We start from the raw sequence: 27,561 nt of genomic DNA, 5'->3' as shown, positions 1-27,561 counted from the left end.
TATAATTCACAAAACAATAACAAAATAAACGAATTGAAAAGAAAAATGATAACAATTAGCAAATATAACAATGTAAATGAATATTAAGTGATCAGTCAGAAATTCAATTCCTTCACAGAATCAACTAAGCCACTAAGGGCAAAACGAAACGTTAAACTATTTGACCTTTTTTAAATTTCTATTCTATTTTGTTTCATTTATTTTTTGTGTGAATATTTTACAATCGATTTTATGTTTTGTTATATGTTATACTTAAGTATCAATAAAAAATATTTGTAAATGTGAATGTATTTTTTCTGTTGTCATTTTTATTTGTACTGTACTGCATTCTCTGATGGTATAAACTATAAAACGTTGTCATGAAAACACGCACAAAGCCACCCTACAGAGGGCGCATCGAGTCCACAGTGCGCCGCTCACAGCACTCAGCCAAGCCTCCTCTTTCTATGGTTACCCCTCCTCCGGGGAGTAGCAGATCGCCCCCCACCCAAAAAAGGCATAGTACAACCTCTCTGAATCTTTAAACAGCACGGAAAGCGCAGACAAGAAACATTCCAAGGTGAAACATTCAAGTGCAACGCTTTGATGAGACACTTTGTGCAGTAAGTGGAACTTCATAACTTTTTTTGGGAGGTGGGGGGTTAGTTTGGACAATGAACTCATGTAATTTTTTGACTCAGTCAACGTTTGTCTTTTCTCTCTTCTTTTGCAAGCTTGAATTATAATGATTGATATAACTATTCAGTTATCATTTCTATTCAGAAAATGGGGATTGCTTATGTGCAGCTTTTTTAACCTCCTTTGCATGGTGGACTTTTCTCCACATGATTGCTACAATGCCGTCAGTTGCTCTCCACGGGGGTGACATTTTCTAACGGTTCATTTTTATGTCAACAACCAAGTTGCCAGAATGAATTTGATACATCTGAGATATATGAAAGATTTTACTCTCCACATGCAATAAATGATAACTAATAATGAAATAAAACAAAAAGTTTGACGTACCAAACAATAAAAAAATTCTCAGCAGCATTCCCCATTTGACCTTATTATAATATATATATATATATATATATATATATATATATATATATATATATATATATATATATATATATATATATATATATATATCAGTGGTGGGCCGTCAGGGCCAGCAAGGCCTTCTCTGCTGGCCTAATATAATCAGACATCATTATCATAATTATAATAAAAGTCAATTTCATTAAAAAAGTATTTTTTCCAAATATATATATATATATAATTATTCTACATACTGTTTTCTTGATGTTATATTATATCCATTTGGTTACGCTCCTTTCAGTGTTGTAGTTTTAGGTCAGAGTTTTTAATCCAATCAGAATTCAGCTAGTTTGTGTCACCAGGCTGTATGAAATCTGACCGACGCCTTCAGAATTAACAGTGAGGGCGTCTGTGCGCTGTACAGAACGGGCACATGTAGTTGATATACAGTTGCGATAGCCAATCAGATCACGAGTTGGCACAGTAAGGCCAGCTCGAGGGCCTCGCGTTGAACATGACGTACGCGTCCTGTGATTGGATACTCACTTTACCTCAGCCCTCAGCCCTTATTATTATTATCAGATGAGATAATATGGTTATGAATCAACATTCTAAATGTGTCTTGAGATAAGCTACCTAGTGACAATTTACTGGTATCTTAATTGTTTCATACAGGGGTCTGTATTTAAGCATGTCCAAATGTGAAGTTATGCAAACACACTTTAGGCTATATTAACTGGTTCCATTTTTTATGACATTTTATTAAAATCTGAACTTTTTAGCTCTTTGGGGACAAGTTCTGAGAGATGGAAAAAGACTCGTATAAGATGATGTATGTGTAGCTGTGATTCTATCTAACAAACATTCATAAGCATAGCATACATGTCCTCCATGTGTCCTTTCAAAATCACAAGTCCAGTTTCTTTTACCAAAAGTGAGCCTGCATTGGTGCAAGTCGTTCTTTCTCTGAACCGTAAGTAAACTAGTAAAGGCTGAATCTTCTGTTGTTAACAACGTTTGGAAATCCAATTTAGTCAGTGCTCCAAATCCTAATCCCATTTTAAGGACTGAGCCTGAAGTGCCTCAGAACCGTCAGCGTTGGTGCTCCAACTGACACAAGTTGATCATCTTGGTGGAATATACCGTGAAGTCATGACTGAAGAGACTCACCACATGATCTTAATTACTGGCCTGTATGCTCTTCTGCTACTGGCTGTAGTGGCTCTGCTTTGCTTCTTCATGTGCAGGCTGTCTGGATCGTTACCTGTGGGAGGACAGGGGACCTTCTGAGTGGGCAGGTCTGTGTGGCAATTAAGATTGTTGTGACATGCAGAGCTGCATTTACCTGGGGGAACATAGAACTGTTTGTTTTGGTTTCTAAAGGCCACCTAGTGTTGATAGCATACAAAAATGTACACTTAGATACTTCACCTGGTAGAAGTAGCTTAATTTGCCACTGTTATACTAACGACATCATTAGTAAAAGCATTTTAAATGACAAAATAAGGGACTTCAAATTTTTGAAATTGGATCATATCAAATGTACTCATGATATGGATATCATGAATTATTTTTCCAACGTTATACTGGAGTACAGCCTTGTCATGTGGTCTCTGCGGACATCTTAATCCATGATGAATTTGGACAGGCCAAGCATAGCAGAAGATGAACATAACAAAATGAGCGACGGGATGTAGGCCACAAAAACCAAATTAGCTTTTGCTCAGCGGCCATCTTCAGGGGAAACTAAGATTTAAAGGCTTCATTCATTTGGACACTGCCTTGTGTTCGATACACACCATAAATTATGTGTCATGTGGCCTTCAAATTCAGATTCGGGAGGGTGCAGATGACACATTTTGGACATAACTAATCTTAGTTACAGAGACACACAATGGATTGCTTATGGCTGTGCATTGAAGACTATTTCGTCAGAATTGTACACACTATTTCTCTTTCATCCTTGGTTTCAAGTTCTCAATGCTTCAATGTTCAACAAATGCTTTTCTCCTTAATAATAATAAATGTCATTTATAAGCGCCTTTCGAAACTCTCAAGGTCACTTTACAGTCACAGGATCAGTTTTTCTGTGGGTGAGCAGCGGCAGCCACATGCGCCGGAGTTCATACAACCCGGAATAACTCAAATAGATAGAAAGTTAGCTAGATAGCTAATAGACAACTAATAGCTAGCTAGCTAACTAGCTATATAACCTATAGATAGCAAATATATAGCTAACAAGGTAACCAGCTACCTAGCTAATAGATAACAAATAGATAGCTAGGTAGCCAGCAAAATAGTTAACTAGGTAGCCTCATAGGCAGCTAGGTAGCTCAAGTGAGCAACATAATGTAAAAAGACCGGGAATGAGCCATTGTACACTTTCTGATCGACATTATTCAAACCAGACCAATATTTTGACCAAACGATACTATATTGCTCTATTTGGGCGACATAATTTCATACAACGGATATGTTGATTGTAATGATGAGTCATTAAAACCCCTCATTTCAGTATACATTTCTCAGGCTACTGGCTTAACATCTCAAGTTCTTCAGCTGTAGTTCATACCGAATGTAACAATACTGTATGTAATGGGTTTATCTTGGCTCATTGCTTCTACGGGTCTTGTTGGCAGAGGATGGTTAAATCAGCAGTTGGACAGAAAATTAGTTTAATCTTGAAAACAGCGGAGACATCGCGGTGTCGGCCGAGAAGGAAGCATGAAGGGAAAGAGGGAGAGAGACGGACTGGGAGAGCATTTATATGACTGACAGGGTGCGACGCAATAGGATGTGACGTAATGGGATGTGACATCATGGGATGTGACATCATGTAAAGCAGGGGTGTCAAAGTCACTTTTTGCCGCTGGCCACATTGGAGTTATGGTTTCCTCTCGAGGGCCGTTATGAATTTGGGGAACCCATTAGAATGTTTAAATCCCTTCAAATATTACATATAGAGCACACAGCAAATTAATGAATAACTCGTTTTCAAATCTGAAGTCAAGAATAATGACTTTTATTGTGGTTGACATCCAAAAATATGAAATTTGTGGCTCAGATTTTAGCAATCATCATGGAATTTAAAAAGTTTGATTATATGTATGATTTCGCGGGCCGAAAAAAATGATGTGGCGGGCCGGATTTGGCCCGCGGGCCTTGACTTTGACACCTGTGATGTAAAGAAAGGCAGGATGACGTATCAGGAAGTCCAAACCAAAAGGAAATGATGCAAAAAGATGTTTAAAGATGTTCGTATAGCGACATGTTTTTTCTTTATCAGAATCAGGGTGCGGAGGGCGCACTGGTTCCATGCCCTTATCTTGGTTCTTGCAGTGTGCAAGTCCTCAAGAGTGGGTAAAGTGGTGCCAATGATATTTTCCGCTGTTCTAATTTACCATTGAAGTCGGATTTTGTGTTTTTTTTTGCGGCAGTTTAGTGATGTTCTTTAGGTGGTTCAGCACAAGGCGTTCAAATGACTTCATGAGCACAGACGTCATCGCGACAGGCCTATAGTCGTTCAATTTCCTTCAGTTCTTTATCAGCCAGACCCTTATGGTTCACTGTTTGGGGGGGGGGAGGGGGCATGGTGACCGATAGTTTGTGATTGCTTTCAGGCTATTCCATACGGATGCAGAGTCGTTAGCAGAGAACTGTATTTAAGCCTCTCCACATAATTTATCTTTGCGATGTTAATTTTCTTTGTCAGTTGTTTTGGGCCGTTTTTGTACAGTGCTTCATATCCGCTTCTAAATCCGGCTTCTTTGTGCAATGTTTAATTCTATTGTGTGTTTTAGGGCCTGTTTCAAGATAAACTTTAAAAAGAGCAACTATTGTGGATTTGAATTTTGTTCCTTTGCTGCTTTTGATATTATTCTTTTGGGCCGGTTACTGAAGAAATATGTGCTGAAGTCTTCCGCAGCACAATATTCAATTTTTTTTATACTTTTGACCTGAAATACTGAACATAATTTACATGTATGAGTAATAATGAAGTTGATGCATGCCCACTGAACTCCTTTTTGGAGACTTGAGTTCGACCTACTTGGCTGTGTGAATGTACCAGTCATGTTGTTTTGTGAAATGTGAACAAAAGCAATGTACACATTGCAACAGTCACTAACAAATCCCAGAGCACATCCCCAAACAAAACTTTCATTGATGTCGCAAACGTGACGGAGCTTATTCCATCTTAGTTTTGGCGAGAGAACCGAGTGACACTTTGAACTGGTTCCATGTTCATACAGTCACAGTATCCATGGAAGAACGATGCATTAAGTAGTCCAGAACCAATATATTACCCGACAAACTCAAAACCGTGAGCCAGACGTGCTATCATCCTACGAGTGCAGCGTGTTCTACCGGAAACAAATTCCTTGTGTACTACATACTTGGCAATAAAGATGATCATACTCCAGTATAAGAATGTGTTGTGTGTGTGCAGTCAATCATTGACTGTTAATCGGCTTTGTCCTGGCCCTTAAACCTCTTGGTGTTATGGAGCTCAATCCCATTAAAACCACCTTGAACGCTCTAAAAGGGCCAATGAATAAAGAAGGAGGGTGTGGATAATCGTAAATGAAAGCCTGACTGAGCAGACCCTATACAAAAGGCTCCCATTGTGACCACTTTTCAGCACAGTTAGGCTAATAAAAAAACTTATTTGGGGATGCAATGTCTGACGTGGGCCCCCAGAGACGTTACATCCTGCTGGTAGGATATCGCTAAAGCAGATGTTAGTAAAACTTGGCAGCAGAAGGGCATACATAGGAATTCCTGTATTATCTTCATGAGCTCATTTTTACACATTGTTGACAATGTATTGCTTGCTAAGTGGCTTTTTTGAATTGCTAGAACAAGGATACTTCTCCATGTGGAACTGGTATGTTCATCTGAGTTATCTTGTTTAGTTCAAAGGTTTTGCAAGTAGCTCAATTCAGATATGTTCTTATGGAAGGGTAAATAGAAAAACAAACATGAATGTCTTTTACTTTATTAGAATGTTGCTGTGCCGATGACCATTTTGTGTTTGGCGGGCCTTTTATCGAGCATCTTCACCTTTATTCAGTTCAAAGAGTTGCTTGTTCAGTAGCATTCACAAGCCAGTGTCTTATTGTGCCGGTCCCAAGCCGGATAAATACAGAGTGTTGTGTCAGGAAGGGCATCCGACGTAAAAGCTTGGCCAATACAAACAAACATGCGAATCAAACCTCTGAAGGGCCTTACCCCTAAGAATTGCACAGCTGATGAAATCCCTATAACAGACCATTTCCTGGTTTCATTCAATGTTTCCATCACTCTCTCTCTCCCCAAACCACCCCGTGTCATCACATATCGCAACATCAAGGACATCAACGTTGCCACCCTTGCTGAGATGATTGCCACCCTGACTCTGGACCACAACTCTTCTCCTGATGAACTTGTCTCCCGGTACAACGCGGACCTCACGAACACCCTCAACGCCCTTGCTCCTCTAAAGTCCCGGTCTGTTCAATTTACCCGACCTGCACCCTGGTTCACCCCCCATCTCCGCTCCATCAAGACAAAGACTCGCCAACTTGAAAGACTTTACAGAAAGTCCGGGCTCACTATCCACAAGGACATGTATGCAACTCACCTTACCCTTTATAAGGACTCTATCTCACGCGCAAAATCGCTTTATTACTCTGGACTCATTGATTCAAATTCTGGTAACTCTCGGGCCCTCTTTTCCCTCTATCACAAAATCACACAATCTCCTATCTCTCTCCCCTCACACTTTTATTCCTCTGAGACATGCAACACTCTGCTGATGTTTTTTAGCGAAAAGATCAACAAAATCCATCAGCACCTCGGGTCCTCTGTCCGTCCCCCTTCTCCCAGCCTTTCTACTCCTTCCAAACTTTTTTCCGCTTTTGCACTCCCACATCCCTCTATAATCTCAGAGATTATCACTAAATCCAAGAACTCCTCCTGTCAACTCGATCCCCTCCCCACTATCCTTATCAAGTCCTGCCTACCCTCTCTTCTCCCATTTATTTCTACTATTATTCACTCCTCATTATCAACTGGAATTGTTCCTATCCCACTCAAAACCGCAGCTGTCACTCCAATCTTGAAAAAACCTGGCTCAGACCCAAACGATTTCAATAACCTACGTCCAATTTCCCACCTTCCATTCATCGCCAAAATTCTTGAAAAGACAGTTGTTTCCCAGCTTCACTCACACCTCACTCACAATAACCTCTACGAACAATTCCAGTCTGGTTTCCGCCCCCGCCACAGTACTGAATCGGCTCTCATAAAAATCACGAATGATCTTTTTATGGCAGCCGATGCCGGTTCACTCTCCATCCTCATTCTTCTCGACCTGACCTCAGCTTTTGACACCATTTCCCACCCTATCCTTCTCGACAGACTTTCCACCCTAGGCATCAGCCACACCCCACTCCGCTGGTTTCACTCCTATCTCTCTGATCGCGCACAATTCATCCAAATCAACTCGTTCACCTCACGGTCCTCTCCGGTGTCCTCTGGTGTGCCTCAAGGGTCTGTCCTGGGGCCACTTCTCTTTATTATCTACCTACTTCCTCTTGGCAATATTTTCCGTAAGTTTGGCATTCACTTTCACTGCTTCGCGGATGACACCCAACTCTACCTCTCCAGCAAACCCGACGCTTCTCTTCCACCTTCATCCCTCTCATGTTGCCTCTCAGAAATTAAATCCTGGCTTTCCCATAACTTTCTCAAGCTCAACAGTGAAAAAACTGAACTTCTTCTTGTCGGTACCAAATCCACCCTCCACAAAACTAACAGTTTCTCCCTCACCATTGACAGTTCTACCGTGTCCCCCTCCCCTCAGGTCAAGAGTCTGGGTGTCATCCTCGATAGCTCACTTTCCTTTCACTCCCATATTAATAACATTACTCGGTCTGCTTATTTCCACCTCCGTAATATTAACCGTCTCCGTCCCTCGCTCACCCCTCACTCCGCTGCTATCCTTATCCACAGTCTTGTCACCTCCCGCATCGATTATTGCAACGCACTCCTCTTCGGTGTCAATCAGAAATTTATCCATAAACTCCAACTCGTCCAAAATTCTTCAGCCCGGATCATCACCAAAACACCCTCCTTTCACCACATCACCCCTGTACTCCAGCAACTCCACTGGCTACCGGTTAAACATCGTATCGAATTCAAAATACTTCTGTTTACTTTCAAAGCCATCCATAACCTTGCTCCTCCCTATCTTTCTGACCTGCTTCAAATCTCTGTTCCCTCTCGGTCCCTCAGATCCTCATCCTCCCTTCACCTCTGTGTGCCCTCTGCCCGTCTCACCACGATGGGATGCGGAGCTTTCAGCCGCTCTGCTCCCAAACTCTGGAATTCACTCCCACCCAACATCCGTAATATTGACTCCCTCCCTATTTTCAAGGCTCATCTCAAAACCCATTTGTTTAAAATTGCTTTCAATGTCTAATTCTCTCTATTTTATTATTTATCATTTTACTTATGGTTTTATTGTTATGTGCTGTGTTCTATTGTTTTTATTGTGAAGTGTCCTTGGGTGTTTTGAAAGGCGCTTGAAATAAAATGTATTATTATTATTATAAGATGGCGAACACTGATTCGCTGTGGCGACCCCTTGAACAGAAATCCCAAAGGAAAAGAAGAAGAAAGAACTAGACAGCTTCACAATAAAGACTCATCCAAATGTGAACTAAAGTCCGGTATAATTTGAAAATCTGATATTGCAAATTTTGTAAGTAAAACTGATCACAAGTACAAATTAACAGCATGGTAACAATTGTGAGACATATTTTCCAGAAAACTGTGATCTTTCTGGTGCATTCTTGTTATTGAACAGTGTTATCGTAACAAGCAAATCTAACAAAATAAAAACATTTAGGACATGACACAGAAAGCATCTTTTCATAACATGGGTGTCTTGTGATGAGCGGAATGTGGACCTTGACGCAGACGTGACGAAAGGATTTAAAAGGAAGCAAATACTTTATCTATGAAAATACAAAGGAACTAGAGAGACCAGGGCTAGATGCAGAAGACCCTACACTCTATAGAAAGCTCAACGGACTGATATATTACTGAGTAACCCGAGCGAGCTCATATACTCTGCCTATACGACACTGTAAAGACCAGAGGCATTAAAGCGCCTCAGTAACTGCATAGCAACTGAAACATGAAGGGGGAACAAACAGTCAACAAAAGTAAACACACACACAAACACACACACTCGGCTTGGGTGGCAACTCCTTTGTGAATAATCACAATTCGTGTTGATATCAGAGTGAAAAGGAAGAATCAGAAAACCTTTATTCGTAGACAAGTTTTATGAGGTTTAGATTGTGTCAGAAAGAATAATTAGACAGAAGTCCAGAACAACAAAAATCAAAGTCACTAGACAAACACTAGGAAACCATCTGAACTGGGACTGAGACAGCAATTAGACGTCACAAAGACGACGAAAAATAAATGAAAACAAACGAACAAGGCAATAAGGAAAACATGAATTGGCTACTCAGCGGCATAGGGAGCTGATTGGAGAACACCAGTCCAGGGTCCACTCAGGAGGCACGGTTGGTTTTGGGCATCGACGCAGCAAGTTCGGAGTGCAGTCACAAGACAGGCACTGATGGAACAGGATCAGAGGGCAGGCACAGGATTTGCATCGCCAGACTATGGTCTTAGGGCAGCTTCACACCTTGTGCTGAATGAGCAGGGTGGAAGGGTGTCTGTAGGGCTTGTCCAGCCAGAGCAGAGTCAGAGGGCAGGCACAGGACTTGCATCGCCAGACTATGGTCATAGGACGGCTTCAGACCTTGTGCTGAAGGAGCAGAGTCGAAGGGTGTCTGTAGGTTTTGTGCAGCCAGAGCAGAGTCAGAGGGCAGTCTAAGGACTTGTGCTGCCAGAACAAGACCTGAGAAGGGTCATTAGGCTTGCAACGCCAGAGCATGATCGGAGGGTGGCCAGAGCAAGTTCAAAGTGTGGCTGCAAAGTGTGCACCACCAGAAATGAATTGGAGGTTAACATCAAGGCTTGGGAGTAGGCCTGCGGAGTAGAATCAGAGTGTGACCGCAAGGAATGCACCACAGGAGCAGGTTTAAATAAAGGCTGCATGATTGGAGGGCAATCATTTGGCTTGGACCAATTGAGCCTTGGTCAGAAGGCAGTCGTATTGCTTTTGCTACTCTGAGCGTACAACTTTTACGTCGGGCGTACAACATTCAAAACGTCTCGGCCCAGGTGGCGACAACTTCTTCAAGGAAAAAAAAATAAAAAATCCAAATCAAACGTTTGTTTTATTCAATAAAGCAAAAGCTACAGGCAAATTGCTGTAAGACATGTGGACTCCTCTTTCTAAACAGCTTTCAAAATTCTCAAGTACACTTTACAGTCACACTATAGTCCGAAGCACGAAACAGGCTTCTGATTGGCTGCCGTGCCGAGTATGCAAATTGCCAAACGAACGTTCGTTTGGCAATTGGCTTTTAGCAGACAACGCAACGCAGACATTGCATTGTGCACCATGACGACAAATGACAACTGGAGCAAAGTTTTCAGCAAGCCATAAATTAGGCAAGGGAGCATTTGTGGTAGGTACTTCCTTAATTAAAAAAATCCTTTATACTTCGCATGAATGTTTTTTTTGCGACTAGTCATCTGGGCAGCCGGGCAGACAACTTTATGGCCGGGCAGGCAACTCTTCAGAGTTGTCTGCCCTGTTGTCCGCTAACTTTTTGTCATGAGTTTCAGACACTGATTTACTACTGTATAAGAACTATAATATTTTCCACTTTAGTCAAGTTATGTCACTGCCGTAAAAAAGAAATCAGATCTTGGCATTTGAAAAAAGGAAGACGGTATGTGAGAGTGCTGTACTATTCATGGCCTGCCATCGCCAAGACGTGTTGAATTAGCACAAGGTGTGTAAAACGGAGAATTTATACAGTGGATTATTATTATTTGTTTTTCATCTGCAGCATAACAGGAGCGGTTACTTTGTAATAAACTACATAGTATTCTTAATGTGGCTTTTCTGTTTTTTTGCTCCATGTTTGCAGATAAGCCAACATCCCGTTAATATTAGCAAAGAAAACAAGACGCACAACGATGCAACGTCGAGCCGACAACATGAAGGGGATGTTGCAGCTGGTCGTCATCTGCACTTTGTTGGCTGTTATGTGTTCAGGCCAAGCAAGCTTTCCTGGTAAGTTGGCAAACAATTTGTTGTCATTTACGTGATCACTTTTTGAGGTAATTTGTCCAATTGGATCCATAATTCCCAACCTCATGGGAAATTCACTGAAATGGTCGGAAAATGATTTTGATTACATCAAAATAAGGTATATAATGTAATGCATCTGAAAGTCTTAATTTTCTTCAAAATATGACCCCGCGCCTTATACGCAGGTGCGCCTTATAAGTGAATATTGAGCCACAACAGGTCTCGCAACTACTGTCAGCAGCCAGTAGTGTGTAACCCCAGCCTCTACTGTAGCACCTTATAATGTGGTGTACCTTATATTTGGAAAACTTTTAGCTATTTATACATTTGGAAAATTCTTTTCATTCATTGAAGGTTCGCCTTGTAGTCCAGCGCGCCTTATATGTGGAAAAAAGTTCGAAAATACACCATTATTGGGCGTGCGCCTTATATGCCAGAAAATGCAGTAAATAATAATAAATTTAATTTACAAGCGCCTTTCAGAACACCCAAATCTTAAAAACAGTTAAATATTCAATTCGTAGGCATAAGGTCCAATTCATCTGAGTATTTACATCATTGCCATGCATTTTCGCCCCTGCTGACAGCATCATGGCAACAATGGCTTTTTTTCCCTGACAACCTGGCACAGAGAAGCAACTGCGCAGTGTGTGTGTGTGTGTGTGTGTGTGTGTGTGTGTGTGTGTGTGTGTGTGCGTGCGTGTGTGTGTGTGTGTGTGTGTGTGTGTGTGTGTGTGTGTGTGTGTGTGTGTGTGTGTGTGTGTGTGTGTGTGTGTGTGTACAAAATATTTACTTGGGACTTTTCTTCTGTTCCCGTGGTTTCCTCCCATAATTAAGAACATGCATGATGAGTTGATTGGGAACTCAAAACCGTTCATATTGTGAATGGTTGTTGCTGATATGCACCCTTGCAATTGACTACTGACCAGTCCAGGATTGGATTGGATTAGATTGAATTAGCCTTTATTAGTCTCGCAGTGGAGAAATTTACATTTCACAGATGCAAAGTGATGGAAGAAAGAGGAAAGAAACAAAATTCAGGAGCTGCTGTAAAGACAGCCACTCATGCAGCGCCATCTTGAAGTAAAAAGAACAAAAAAACAAAATAACAAAATAATATGACACCACAACGACACAGTCATTCAATCTTAAAGGACAACCGACACCATTTTTTTTGTTTCCTAACTGACATCAGAAAAACGTTTTACAGCATCTAAAATACCCAAAACATGCCGGCTGATATTTTTAGTCAAATGCAAAACACCAATAAAATGACTTAAAGTGTCCAAAATCAGACACAAATCAGCTCGAAACTGGTAATTTTCAGAAAGTCCCGCCCCCAGTTCGTGACGTCACGCCAAGTCATCTTGCCTTGCTCAAGAAACAAAACAATGGGCTCACGGAGTTCAGATTTGGAGAAAATTCTTTCTTGTTACCCATCCAGTTATGAATATGATTCAAATAGTTCTGAAGAGGAAAGCATAAATGTTTGCAATCGATTAAAGGAGTCCTCCCATATCAATTCGAGCCGTCAATGACAGGAATGTAGTGTCCCAGAAAATGCACAAGATGGCGCCCAAGCTCCGTTGGAAATGGGCTGATTTGTCTGCTGGGAATTTGTGTCAGCGAATTTCAAATAGTTGTCTTGGTGCAACACACAACGATTCACCATCGCGTCATTTATGTGTTTTCCTTCTAATTTTGCCATCAACACCGCAAAATGCATTGTGTCGCTTTCTCGGTCAGGGGCGTACCAAATGTGATCGTCATCAACTCGATAACAAGACTTCCTGAATATTCAGCGCGACTCTTAATACGTAAAATATGGCTCTATGGGGTGGAATCTTTGTAAAATACGCTCATTAGAAGTCATTTGAAGTGATTTTAGTGAATTATGGACACAATTTGTCTGGAGGCATCGGTTGTCCTTTAAACGCTTCCTAAACCCTCTTTGTTGTATGAAGCAATTCTAAATGAAAGAGGAGCGGATCAGAACGTCCTTTTCACCAGTGGATCAAGTACGTCATGGTGAAATGTACACGTCTGCTACAAGCTAAATGTTGAATGTTATATACTTCCCATGGTTTAGAGCAAGAAAAAGATCCCAATTTCTGGAGATTGTGGGCCCAGCGGACCTTGTCCAACGCGCTTCTGCTGCAGCAACTAAACCAGAACAGAGCCAAGAATCTCATCATGTTCCTTGGAGACGGTGAGTCACCACGACACGCTTGCGCCAAATACTTACACAATAACAATCCAATTTTTACATGAACAACGATAATGCGTTGTTCAATTTTTCAAAACAAACAAAGCACCTTCACACAAGGCTCCATAGCATTAGCTTGCGCACTAGCTGAGATAACGCACTAGCAAAAACTGACATGACATTACGCACGGGCAAACAAATATGTAGACTCGCACTTAACACATGTTGGCCTTCATAAATGATAATAATACTGGCAAAGAAGTTATTAAGTACATTTGGCGCTGCTTTGCCTTAGCACAACTGGTTTTTCAGCAAATAACAGATGGGGCGAATTTGCAAATGTCCGACAGCAACAGATGAACTGTTTTAAAAAAAAAAAAAAAAAACAAGAGAATTTCAGTCAAAAATCTTCATTAAAGTTTTACAGTTGATTGGATTCACTTTGTAGTAGCTGAAAAATGAGTCTAATATAAATCAATATCATAATGTAGGATTGATAGTTGTAATCATTTTTCTGTGCAATCCAAACTTCGTTTAATTTTATGATGTCATTCATACCTGTCAACCGGCCGTATTTTGCCAGACGTTTTTTTTAGATGTGTAGGGCATACAAGAAAGTTTGTACGGAATATGCAAAATTCGCTATAATTTTGAGTTATTTTGGATTATGTTTTCGTCGTTCAATATTAGCAGTTATGTTAATGATATCAAATATCGCTACTTGTAAAAAGCAAAGTCGACCACCATGCGACAAGTCACGAGAAGAAAAAAAAGTTGTGTGAAAACAACTTCTGGTCCAGGGGAAAATTTTATTTTGAAATAAGTTAAATTAAACATTTTAATAATAATAATAACAGTGTTTGAAACTCATGACAAAAAGTTAGCGGCCACCCGGGCAGACAACTCATTTTTTACAACTTGAAACAATAAGACGACAGGTAATTGACAAAAAAAAACATTGTTGCGAAGTATAAATGATTTTTTGAAATAGAAGAAGTGACTACCACAAATGCTCCCATACTTAATTTATGGTAAATATCCCTTGCTGAAGATTTTGCTCCAGTTGTCGTTTGTCATCACGGTGCACAATGCTAAAAGCCACATGCACTGCTCTTTCTAAGCGCCTTTCAAAACTTCAAGTACACTTTACAGTCACGGTGTAGTCTGAAGCACTTCTGATTGGCAAATTGCATACCCGGCACCGGCAGCCAATCAGAAGCCTGTTTCGTGCCGGTGCGTTTGATTTGGAAGAAAAACAAACCAAAAAAATGTTTTGTTTTTTTTTTCTTGAAGAAGTTGTCGGCCATCTGGGCCGAGACGTTTTGAAAGTTGTACGCCCCGGGCCACCGGGCAGACGCTATTTCAAACACTGATAATATATAATAATAAATGTAATTTATCAACACCTTTCAAAACTCTCAACATCACTTTACAGTCACAGGTTAAGTTTTTCTGTGGGTGAGTAGCGACAGCCACACGCGCCAGCGTTCACTCAACCCGGAAATAATTCAAATAGATAGAAAGCTACCTAGCTAGCCAATAGATAGCTAATATCTAGATAGTTAGCTAGCTAGATAGCCATATAGCTAATAGCTAGCCAGCTACATAGATAGCTATAGAACTAGATAGCTAGCCAGCCAGATAGCTAATAGGTAGAAAATAGATAGATAGCTAGGTACCGAGTTAGGTAGCCAGCTAGGTGGATAGCTAAATGCAATGCATGCTTTTTATTTATTTTTTAATCATGATCAGAATCAGAAAACTTTGACATGGGCTTCTACAATCTTTAGTGAGCTACTCCCTTAAAACGGCGGTTCTTAAACTGCGATTGGTTCAGGCATTCAAATCATGAAAAATCAAAATTGTTTTACCATTTTTTACCCGTTGTGTGTTACACCAAGACTACTATTTGATACTAGTTGACACAAATTCCCAGCAGACAAATCAGCCCATTTCCAATGGCGCTTGGGCGCTATCTTGTGCATTTTCCGGGACACTACATTCGAGTCCAGACGCCTCAAAATGATCCGGAAGGACTTATTTAATCGATTGCAAACATTTATGCTTTCCTCTTCAGAACTATTTGAATCATATTCATAACTGGATGAGTAACAAGAAAGCATCTTCTCTGAATCTGAAATCTCTGAAGCCATTGATGAGAAGTCAAAGTCAAAGTCAGCTTTATTGTCAAATATGCTAATATGCATGACATACAGCACAGATGAAATTAATGTCCTCTCGGATCCAGCGTGCAAGACATGCAAGGCACTTATAGCGTGGCTAAAAAGACACAATTGACAACAGACAATACATGTAATTTCTGTATGTAAAGTGAGGTAGTGTCGTCTGGAAAGTGAGGCAGTGACGTATGTAAAGTGAGGTAGTGACATATGTAAAGTGAGGAAGTGACGTATATAAAGTGACGTAATGTAGTAATGCAAAAACAAACAACAAGAAAGGGTTGAAGTGAGGTCTTGCAGAAAAAAAATTAGAAAGAACAAAAAAGTTCAGGGTGATCGTACAGCATGTAGCGTGTACTCAGATTTCTCAGGTTTCTTCAGCCGTCATCTGTACTTTTTGAAGGTGTTAAAGTACAGATGACGGCTGAAGACGGCTCAAACGTTTTCCTGATGTCAGTTAGGAAACAAAAAAAACAGTCGGTTGTCCTTTAAAAGACTCCAAATTTTTTTTTGGGTTTAGTAAGTTAACAACTCTCATTGAAGTAAATAAATAACATGTCTTTCAGCGTAAGCATGAACCAAAAACCATAAACTGATCCTCAAAAAGCAAAAGAAAAGTATCTGTAATAAATCTGATATTGTTTATTGCAATACAGAGAATTTTTTGGGGGGGACGGTTGTGAAGAACGTGGAAAAATGATTTAATATTCAAACACAATCACGAGAGGGAAAAAATGACAATGAGATCATTTTTCTAACTAGTTCAGCCTGACACCATAAAACCAAATTGGACCGGCGGTGTGACTCGGCTCATCCGTCGTCATCAATGTGTGGTGAATGAACATCGGGAAACCAAACAAACGCTCATCGATGGAACAATAACTCGAGTCTTTCATCGGGGCCCCTGCGCTTAGGCGGTTTGGACGCGGGCCACAGTATGACATTCCTGTCCGGCATGGGGGTGCTTACTTATTCACATAAAAATGACTAAACCTGTGTCATACGTTTTCCTGTTATTAAGTACATAAATAAATACATCAATAAATACATAACTACATACATAAATACAGACAAATACATGCATAAATACATACATAAATACATACATAGTTGGGTAGTTAGTTAGGTATGTAGTTAGTTAGGTATGTAGGTATGTAGGTAGTTAGGTACGTAGGGAGAGAGAGAGAGAGAGAGAGAGAGAGAGAGAGAGAGAGAGAGAGAGAGAGAGAGAGAGAGAGAGAGAGAGAGAGAGAGAGAGAGATAGATAGATAGATAGATAGATAGATAGATAGATAGATAGATAGATAGATAGATAGATAGATAGATAGATAGATAGATAGATAGATAGATAGATAGATAGATAGATAGATAGATAGATAGACAGACAGACAGACAGCAGGAAAAGTTGTCATTTCCCAGAATGTGTGGAATGAGTCAAATGGTGCAGGCGTGGTGGTTTATCAACACGGTTGTTTCTACAATTGCGGAGGGAAATCAGAGCTGAAATAACACTGTTTACATGTTTGAAGATCTTCAGTGAGTCAGTCAATGGCACATAGTTAATTGACTGATGAATTGAATTATTGATCATAGATGAGGAGGGGGGGAACAAATGCATTGTTCACGGTTGACCTGTTTGTGGCATTTTAAAGGGATGGGTGTTCCCACGGTAACGGCTGCTCGGATATTGAAGGGTCAATTGAGTGGCCACTCTGGAGAGGAGACCATACTGGAGATGGACAAGTTCCCCTTTGTGGCTTTGTCCAAGGTGATTCGTTTTGCTTTGTCCGTTTTGCTTTGTCAGAAATGTGTCCACGCTGCCCTCTGTAAGGATCGGCAACCAGGTTAACCCATTCACTGCCATTCACTGCCATTCACAAATTTATTCGGGAATTGAAAAGCATGACGTGGAGCGCCATTTCTCAATTTGTTCGGGTTTTGGTTTTTCATGCTTGAATAAAGCGCTGACCAGACCTCTGGCAATGTTTTTCTCTCCCACGAGGGGGCAGCATTTGCCTTTTGTACAGTTGCCCCCATTTCAATCTCAGATAACTCCAAACGCATATAACTTATGAATTAACACTTTTTTTCGGATGTCATTGTCACTCAAATTCCGGGACCCACAGAATATTGAGTTTTAGGACTACATAAATATTAAATGCAGTGTAAGAAACCGTAGACTCTTCTTTCATTAAAAAAAAAAAATAATTCTTAAATTATATGAGTCTGGAGTTATATGAGGTTGAAATGAGGGCGGTTAACCAAGATACAATGCAATATATACATATTGGATTACATAGCGCTCTAACATCAGCCGAAGCTGGAACAAAGCGCTAACATGGAAAAATAGGGAAATGCTGCCCCTTTGTGGAAGAGAAAAAATATTGGCCAGAGGTCTGGCCAGCGCTTTATTGTCACCCCAGAAAGAAAATATAAAATCCGATTAATTCAAGAACGGTGCTATACGTCTTATTTTCAATTCCTGAATACATTTGAGAATGGCAGTGAATGAGTTAAATGCACTTCACAAAATCTGTATATTTTCCTATTTTCGTCAACATTTCTGCATTATTTGGCGTGCATTAACAAAATCTCCCATATCATGCTCATTGTCCAGTCAAATGTTTCATTCAGCGCAGTGAGTAGCACTTCTCCTGATTTAGATGTCAAGGAACAATGCTCAAAAATCCAGACTTTTGCTTCATTTAAGAACCAATTTTTTAAGAACTATTTTAAACATAATCAGCAAAGCCCAACGAAATGATTTTTCCAAACCATGACATGATCTTGGCAGACATACAACACGGACGCGCAGGTGCCTGACAGCGCCGGCACGGCCACAGCCTTCCTGTGTGGCGTCAAAGCCAACCAAGGTACGGTGGGCGTCAGCGCCAATGCTGTCCGTACCCAGTGCAACACCACGCAGGGGAACGAGGTCACCTCCATCCTCAAGTGGGCCAAGGATGCAGGTAGGCCTCCGATGACAACATACTCGACTACTTCTATATCCCCAAATTTCCGTCTCGTCTCCAGGCAAGTCAGTGGGCATTGTGACGACAACTCGTATCAACCATGCGACACCCAGCGCCGCCTATGCGCACAGCGTCGATCGAGAATGGTACTCGGACAACGAGATGCCAGCTGAGGCGCTTCAGGCTGGCTGCAAAGACATCGCTAGGCAACTGTTTGAAAATATCCCCAACATTGATGTGAGTTTCACCAAAAATAAATATCCTTCTGAAGTCTTCAATGAAAATTACCTTCATAGCAATACATATTTACATGTGTACAGTATATATATATATATATATATATATATATATATATATATATATATATATATATATATATATATATATATATATATATATATCTAGTGGGCCAAGTTATCTAGCTAGATATGTAGGTAGCTAGGTAGGTAGCTAGCTAGCTATCTGGTTAGCGAGCTAGCTAGATGAATAGGTAGGGAGGTAGCTAGATAGATATGCAGATAGCTAACTAGACAGCTAGGTAGGTAGGTAGCTAGATAAGTAGCTAGCTAGGTAGGTAGCTAGGTAGGTAGCTAGCTAGCTGGGTAGGTAGCTAGGTAGCTAGCTAGCTAGATAGATAGATAGAAAAAATCTATCTATCTATCTATCTATCTATCTATCTATCTATCTATCTATCTATCTATCTATATATATATATATATATATATATATATATATAGCTAGCTAGCTACCTACCTACCTAGCTAGCTACTTATCTAGCTAGCTACCTACCTAGCTGTCTAGTTAGCTATCTGCATATCTATCTAGCTACCTCCCTACCTATCCATCTAGCTAGCTTGCTAACCAGATAGCTAGCTACATACCTAGCTACCTACATATCTAGCTAGATAGCTAGCTAGCTAACGATTATTCTATTGTGAGACTTATAAAGATTATCTTGTCTTGTCATGTCTTATTTTACATTGTATCTAAACCAGAGACTATTTCCATAGAGCAAACTTACAAATTCATCATCAACATCCATTGATCAAACATTTTCTGTCTTTTTCTTGGTTTGTTTTGATTACCATTGTCTGAAAAATAAAGACTGATTAATTGTACATGTGGTTGTCGTGTAACGAGCTACACTGGGGTGGAAAAAAAACTCAGCCACACAACGTTAAAGTATTTAAAGTTCAAAGAGCAAAGCAATGAAGTGTGTCTTCGGTGTTGTGGCGTTTCAGGTTATAATGGGAGGAGGAAGGAAATACATGGTCCCCAAAAACACGCCGGATGTGGAGTACCCGACTGTCGAGAGGCACAATGGCACGCGTAATGATGGTCGGAACCTGGTGCAGGAATGGATCGACAAAACCAAGAACAATGTAAAAAGAAACCGAAAGCCAATTCCAAATAAGATTATTAAATGTCAATATAGATATTAAAGTAGAGTTAGCACAAGCTATGGTTCGGGTTTCAAATTTGAATTTCAAGCCGGGTTTAGTTCATAAATAAGTTTTGGGGTCCAAAAGTGGGTATCAACCAATGGTTTGGGTATCAAGTTAGCCACGATTTGGGTTTCAAAGTACGGCTTCAAGTGAGGGTCACGATTCAAGACATTGTTGGTATTTATTTATAATTTGTGTTTCAAGACAGAGTTAAGGTTTTAAATTGGACGCTTCGCTGACGAAGCCTCTTGGATAGGAGGCGAAACGTCCGAAACCTTCACTTTTGTACAGATGACGGCTGAAGAAACCTTCTCATCGATGGACCACTCCTGTACGACTGAGAGCTTACACAGACGTTTTAAATTGGAGTTTCAAGCAAGAATCCAATCATAACATTGAGTCAAAAATTTTGAGACAAAAAACAAAATGTACTTGAAGCTAAAAAACATTATCTCATTCACTGCCAGATGATTTGCAAAAATGTGTCCACTCCAGTGCCAGGGTTTCTGTCATTGTCACTTAAATTCCAGGACCCACAGAATATTGAGTTTTAGGACTAGATAAACATTCAATACAGTGTTAGAAATCTTTAACTCTCCTCTTTCATCAGAAAAAAAGTTACTTCCTAAATTATATGGGTCTGGAGTTATATGAGCTTGAAATGGGGGTGGCTGTCCAAAATACAATGCAATACATACATATTAGTTAATATAGCGCTTTAACAACAGCTGAAGCTGGAATAAAGTGCTAATATGGGAAATGCTGCCCCCTTGTGGAAAAGAAAAAAAAACATTGCCAGAGGCCATAGCCAGCGCTTCATCGGCACCAAAGCATGAAAAAACAAACCCCGAACAAATTCGGGGATGCCGCTCTACGTCATATTTTCAATTCCTGAATAAATTCATGAATGGCAGTGAATGAGTTAAGTAATGTTTTATTTTATTTTATTTTTAATTTTCAGGGGTAGTTTCAAGGAAAACGGAGATTTGGGCTTTAAATGAATGATTTTCCCCCTTTATTTTATATTTCTTGTACATTGCTTATCCACCATATATTATGTTGGTGCATACTGCTCACATACTTGCTCCCATTGTGCAGAAAGGCTCTTACGTGTGGAACAAGACTCAGCTTTTATCTCTCAATCCCGCCAATGTTGATTATTTACTGGGTGAGTTTTGCATCAAAGTTTCCCTTCGACTTGTTATTCCAGTCCAGGAAATAAATCCCCCGTCCTCTCATTCCAAGGTCTCTTTGAGCCATCCGATCTTATGTATGACTTGGAGAGGAACACCAAAAGCGATCCGTCACTCACAGAAATGGTGGATGTAGCCATTAAGATCTTGAGGAAGAACCCCAATGGATTCTTCCTGCTTGTAGAAGGTGAGTTTGTGCAAACGTTTACAATTGTTTTAATAGCTGGCTATCTAGCTAGAAATCTAGCTGGCTACCTCACTAGCTATCTATTAGCTATCTATCTAGCCAGTTACCTCTTTAGCTAACAATCTATTAGTTATCTATTAGCTAACTAATCTTGCTTTCTAGCTTGCTATCTAGCTGGCGATCTATTTGCTAACCGGTTATCTCGCTATCTATTTGCAATCTATATGCTATCCATTAGCTATCTATCTAGCTAGCTAGCTATTAGTTATCTATTAGCCAGCTAGCTAACTTTCTATCTATTTGAGTTCTTCCAGGTTGAGTGAATGCTAGCGCATGTGGCTGCTGCTGCTCACCCATAGCAAAACTTATCCTGTGACTGTAAAGTGACCTTGAGAGTTTTGAAAGGCGCTTATAAATGAAATGTAATAATAATAATATAAATTAAACAGACACATTGGTGTAAATTAACGGATTCATTGCCATTCACCAATTTAATTGAAAATATGACGTAGAGCGCCATTCCTGAATTTGTTGGGGTTTTGTTTTTTCATGGTTGGGTGCTGATAAAGTGCCGGCCATGGCCTCTGGCAATGTTTTTTCCCTTCCACAAGGGGTCAGAATTTCCCTTTTTCCATGTTTGTTCCAGCTTCAGCTGTTGTTAAAGCGCTATATCAACCACTATGTATGTATTGCGTTGTATTTTGGACAGCCGCCCTCATTTCAAGCTCATATCCCAATAAGCTGCCATTTCAACCCTAAAAATGCAAATAGGTTTGGAAAGTGTTTTGCAAAAATGGGCATGTAGGTCTGAATCTAAAATGACATTTTAAAGGCACAACCTTCCGAAAAAAACTTTTTCATGGTTAAGGTTCCTGTTACATCAAAAATTATGACAGCCGAGCTAGCTATCAAGCTACCTATCTATTTGCTCTCTGTTAGTTATCTATTAGCTATCTATTAGCTTGCATTTAGCGGTCTAGTTGGCTGGCTATCTATCCTATCTATCAGCGATCAAGCTCGCTGGCTATCTCTCTATTGGCTATCTATTATCTAGGTAGCTAGCTTTCGATCTATGTGAGTTACTTCCGGGTTGAGTGAACACTGGCGCGTGTGGCTGCTGCTGCTCAGTCACAGAAAAAATGTATCCCGTTACTGTAAACTTTACAATGTAAAGTGACCTTGAGAGTTTTGAAGGGCGCTTAGAAATGAAATGTCTTATTATGATTATTATGATTATGATTTTTATGATGATGATTATTATTACGATAAATACATTGAGAAATTATATTGTAATTAAATATACTGTTCAGATTGTTATTTTATAACATTTTTGGTTAGTGGTGAGCCGCAAAAAAAATCCAATGTCAAAAACATGCCCTGGCTCAAAAAACATTGTATTTTGGACAGTCATCCTCATTTCAAGCTCATATAACTCCAGAATCATAACATTTAGGAATTAACTCTTTTTTCTAATGAAAGAGGGTTTCTTAAGGTGCGTTGAATGTTTATGTAACACTCAATATTCTGTGGGTCCTGCAATTCAAGTGACAATGACAAAAACCCTGGCACTGGATTTTTGCACTTGTCTGGCAGTGAATGAGTTAACTACCAACTTGATTTACACGTAACCAAACTAACTTTTCAAGTTCAAGTAAGGAATGTGATGGCCTATCCTTCAGGCGGACGTATCGACCATGGTCACCACGCGGGTTTAGCCCAGCTAGCTCTACATGACGCCGTGGAAATGGACCGCGCCATCGGCCGAGCAGGCCTGTTGACCAGCATCTTTGACACCATGACTGTTGTGACTGCTGACCATTCCCACGTTTTTACCTTTGGGGGTTACACGTTCCGAGGAAACAACATTTTCGGTTGGTAATGAACTTGATTTCAATACGTGTCACGATACGGTTCTGCATATGTTTTGGATACTAAAGATCTCCGTGTCTCTTTCTGCAGGCTTAGCTCCTGCGGTGAGCGATGTTGACAAGAAGCCCTTCACCGCCATTGCGTACGGCAATGGCCCGGGTTATAAGATAGTCGACGGTGAAAGGGAGAACATCACCAACGTTAACTTTGGTAAGTACATATATGAGATTAGATTACATTAGCCTTTATTCATCTCACAATGCAAAATTTACATTTCAAAACAACAAAAACAAAACACAAAAGCAGCTGTAAAGGCAGCCATTCATTCGGTGCCATCTTGAAATCAAAAATAAAACAAACACACACAAAAAAAACACAAATGGCAATAAGATTAGCCGAAGCTCATGATGCTAAGTGCTATTGTCATCCACAACCAGATTCACATTTCGTATTGTCGAACCTGTTCCGTTTTAGGAATACTATGTCAACTTGTTGGCTAGATATTTTGTTGCTCCAGTGTTGCAGCCTAGCGACGGCTGTATAGAAGCAAGTTGAAAGGCCTTTTTACTGTCACCGTTCCAAGATCAGATGCATTCAACCGCTAAACAACAATGCGGCGCAGTTAACTCCACTTGTTGATTAATCAGTTGGGGCAAATCCTACCCTGCAGTGAATTAAAAAAAATCTATTTACAATTAATTAACTCATTCACTGCCATTCACGAATGTATTCGGGAATTGAAAATATCAAATAAACTCCATTCCCGAATGTGTTCATTTTTTTTTCTTCTATGGGTGCCGATAAAGCGCCGGCGATGGCCTCTGGCCATACGTCTGTCGATAAAAGGTTTCTTCAGCAGTCATCTATACTTCTTTGAAGGTGTTGGATATTCCGTTCCTCATCCGAAAAGCTTCGTCAGCGAACTAAAAATTTGCTGGTAGCTCTGGCAATGTTTTTCCCTTTCATAAGTGGCAGCATTTTCCTTTTTTCCATGTTAGTGCTTTGTTCCACCTTCAGCTGTTGTTAAAGCGCTATATAAACCAATATGTATGTATTGCATTGTATTTCGGACAGCCGCCCTCATTTCAAGCTCACATAACTCCAGAATCATATAATTTAGGAATTAACTCGTCTATGTTTTCCAAGGCTCTATTGAATTACTTTATAGGACAACCGACGTCTCCGGACAACTTGTGTCCATAATTTGTAAAATGGCTTCAAATGACTTCTACTTCGGTTAAAGCCACACGTGGTCGATATCCGTGATTACCACGGATATCGACCAATCACGTGCAGCTTTAACTGAAGACCGGGGGCGAGGAATAGAGGACAAAAAAAGTCGGCTCCCATTTCCGGATCCTTGTTAGGAACCGGCTCTCTTCGTTCACTTCAGAGATCCGGCTCTAAGAACCGGCTCGTTCGCGAACGACACATCACTATCCAGGAGCACTCAATGCCAAACAAAAAGTAATGGTGGCACGTATTTACTGAATTACACGTCTGCAACTTCAGTCATGGCTTACTGAAGACCCAAGGATATATGTCGTTGTCCGACAGTAGCTGAAGCAACTTACGAACACATTCACCTTACGAACGTCCTCGGACTGTATCTCGTTGGTGTAAATCAGTGCTAATTGTGTGATGTGTTCTCCCCCCACACAGGGGACATCCACTATCTGGCGCAGTCTGCCGTTCCGCTCAGCTCAGAGACCCACGGCGGCGAAGACGTGGCCGTGTTTGCCAAAGGCCCACTGGCCCACCTGCTGCACGGGGTGCATGAGCAGAATTACATTCCACACGTGATGGCGTACGCGGCTTGCATCGGCAGCAACAAGGCACACTGCGCCAATGGCGGCGGCTCCATCTCGGATGACGCCACCCGCTCCGTCTTCTCCATCCTTATCGCCGCATTGGTGGTCGTGCGATTTCTGTGCTGACAGCAACGCAGCATTTTTTTGTGATTTTTACCGTTGTTGCTCTTGATTTTATCCTTACAATAACACGGAGAATATTCAGACATGCATGTCAATTATAGCATCATGACGCCATACGCCACGGAGGTTGTCAAATATTCGAATGCCCCCGTCACACTTTTCTCATGAAATAGTTGTGGTACATGCAAATAGGAATATTTCCCAACATTTACTTGAGCCAAGGCGCATGTTCCATGACGAAAACCTACAAACTACAATTTAAAATCTCACCAAAAAATATGATGAAATGACGGTCTTCTATGAATTTAGTGAATATTGGACTGGACACAAATCACATCTGTGCCATAAAAGACAACAGGTGGATCTACGGGTAATTCAAACCTCTCGTGGAAGAGTAATAATTAAAATTATTCTGTTTGTCACAGTCTGGCATATGTCGATCGATGAACATTGGAAGTACAGTGATACCTTGGCTTACGAACGACTTAGCTAATGAACTTTTTGCCTTACGAACATTAAATTCACGACAATATAATCTTGGAAAACTAACTATTTTTCGGAGCGCCACAAAGAGTGATGTGTCATTCGCGAACGAGCCAGTTCTTGGAGCACCTGAAATGGCAGCCGGCTTTTTTTTCCCTCTATTCCCCGCCTCCAGTCTTCGGTTAAAGCCGCACGTGATTGGTCAAGATCTGTAGTAGAGGAGGGAGGGGACACACGCAGGGACACACGCAGCAGGACACACGCAGCAGGAGGCGGGGGGCGGGGTGGTTAGAGGAACAGAAACACACACATACGAAAGGGAGACGACAGAGCTTGAAACAAAAAAAAAAGTGAAAAAAAGTGAAATGGATAGAAAACACAGTGAAATTTGGACTTGTTTCAACTTTATTGATAGTTCAAAGGCAGAGTGTAGACTGCAAGGTTAAAATATCTAATTAATCCGGCTCCACAAATAACCCGCACAAGCCATCTATACAATTTGAAGAGAACATACAAGCAAGGGAACCAGCTATTAATGAAGTGTGTCTGATGTACAACCCAGAGCTCCTTGAGACACTTATTGCAAAAAGCTATCCATACCATCAAGCCATCACAAAGGGAAATAAAACAACTTTATTACATAGTACAGTTTATTTCTTTAATTACAATAATGTAGCACATTTATTATACATAAAATAAGGTATATTGTGTGTAGTTTTAAGGCTTATTTAGTTGAAAATTATGTTTAATGGGGACATGGGAACGGATTATTCTCATTTTAATGGTTTCCTATGGGAAATTAATGTTTGGAATACACACTTTTCACTTTACACACACTTTCTGGGAACCATTTAAGTTCGTAAGACAAGTTATCACTGTAACTCACAAAACACAGCCGAAGTTTTCTATTGTATGATATTTTTTATGTTTTGGAACATGGAAGAAATGACACTATGCAGTAGGAAGTGAACAGTTTGCATAGTGGCGACCAACTGAGGTGTAAATGTCTCTGAAACTGTCCAAATGGTGTCCAAACTGTCAAAAAAACATTGATGTAAATAAATTGTCTTCGGACCAATGAAATGATGTGACTCGAAACTAATGTGCTAGAAAAGTGGTTGGGAAGTTCACGCTGGGATTTGGACAAAAGGTTTTGCAAGCATTGACTTTGCTATTTTGTTTTTTTTTAATAATAACTTCTACCTCAAACGTTTTGGGATGATAAATTGTGTTGTTGTTTTTTTTTAATGTATCGGCTAAAAATAAATATGTAATCACAGTGTTTGAAATAACGTCTGCCCGCAGGCCCGGGGCATACAACTTTCAAAACGTCTCGGCCCGGTTGGCTGACAACTTCTTCCAGAAAGAAAAAAAATAAAAATAAGAAAGATTATTTTCAAATCAAATTTGTTTTATTCAATAAAGCAAAAGCTACAAGCAAACCGCTACAAGCCACATTCGTTTGGCCGAGTATGTAAATTGCCAAACATTCGTTTGGCAATTTGCATACTTGGCATGGCAGCCAATCATGAGCCTGTTTCGTGCTTCGGACTAAATTGTGACTGTAAAGTGTACTTGAGAGTTTTGAAAGGTGCTTAGAAAGAAGAGTCCACATGGCTTTTAGCAGACAACGCAACGCAAACATTGCATTTTGCACCATAACGACAAATGACAACTGGAGCAAAATCTTCAGCAAGGGTAGGTACTTCTTTGATAAAAAAAAAAAAAATAATCCTTTATACTTTGAAACAAATTTTTGTTTTGCGATTAGTCATCTTATTGTGTTTCAAGTTGTGAAAAATTGTGCAGGCAACTTTTCAGAGTTGTCTGACCTGACCATG

The 27,561-nt window shown here is 40.3% G+C and overlaps 1 protein-coding gene across 2 annotated transcripts; it reads left to right on the top strand.

Moving 5' to 3' along the window:
* The first annotated feature begins 471 nt into the window (after nt 1–471).
* alpl (alkaline phosphatase, biomineralization associated) lies at nt 472–26,806 on the top strand. Of its 2 annotated transcripts, none has more exons than XM_089010064.1 (12): nt 472–602; nt 11,088–11,233; nt 13,341–13,460; nt 17,290–17,405; nt 18,432–18,606; nt 18,671–18,846; nt 19,851–19,991; nt 21,153–21,222; nt 21,300–21,434; nt 23,114–23,305; nt 23,394–23,513; nt 24,966–26,806. In XM_089010064.1, the coding sequence occupies exons 2-12, from the start codon at nt 11,137–11,139 to the stop codon at nt 25,238–25,240; spliced, it is 1,617 nt and encodes a 538-aa protein (XP_088866190.1). In that variant the 5' UTR covers nt 472–602; nt 11,088–11,136; the 3' UTR covers nt 25,241–26,806. The 2 variants fall into 2 exon arrangements, with proteins under 2 accessions (XP_088866190.1, XP_088866191.1); XM_089010065.1 differs by lacking the exon at nt 472–602 and adding an exon at nt 2,153–2,321.
* Nucleotides 26,807–27,561: the final 755 nt, after the last annotated feature.

This window comes from Hippocampus bargibanti, linkage group LG12, assembly GCF_051943395.1.
Source record: "Hippocampus bargibanti isolate YZ-2025 linkage group LG12, ASM5194339v1, whole genome shotgun sequence".
NCBI lineage: Eukaryota > Metazoa > Chordata > Actinopteri > Syngnathiformes > Syngnathidae > Hippocampus > Hippocampus bargibanti.
The sequence above is the reverse complement of the archived record's forward strand: the minus strand, read 5'-3'. Positions and strand labels throughout refer to the sequence as shown.

Bases quoted from the DNA above. Each gene is read 5' to 3' on its own strand.
- alpl (XM_089010064.1), top strand. From the start codon at position 11,137: ATGCAACGTCGAGCCGACAACATGAAGGGGATGTTGCAGCTGGTCGTC. The intron at 13,461-17,289 runs GTGAGTCACCAC...GGCATTTTAAAG, and splicing joins CATCATGTTCCTTGGAGACG to GGATGGGTGTTCCCACGGTA. The intron at 23,514-24,965 runs GTAAGTACATAT...CCCCCCACACAG, and splicing joins CATCACCAACGTTAACTTTG to GGGACATCCACTATCTGGCG.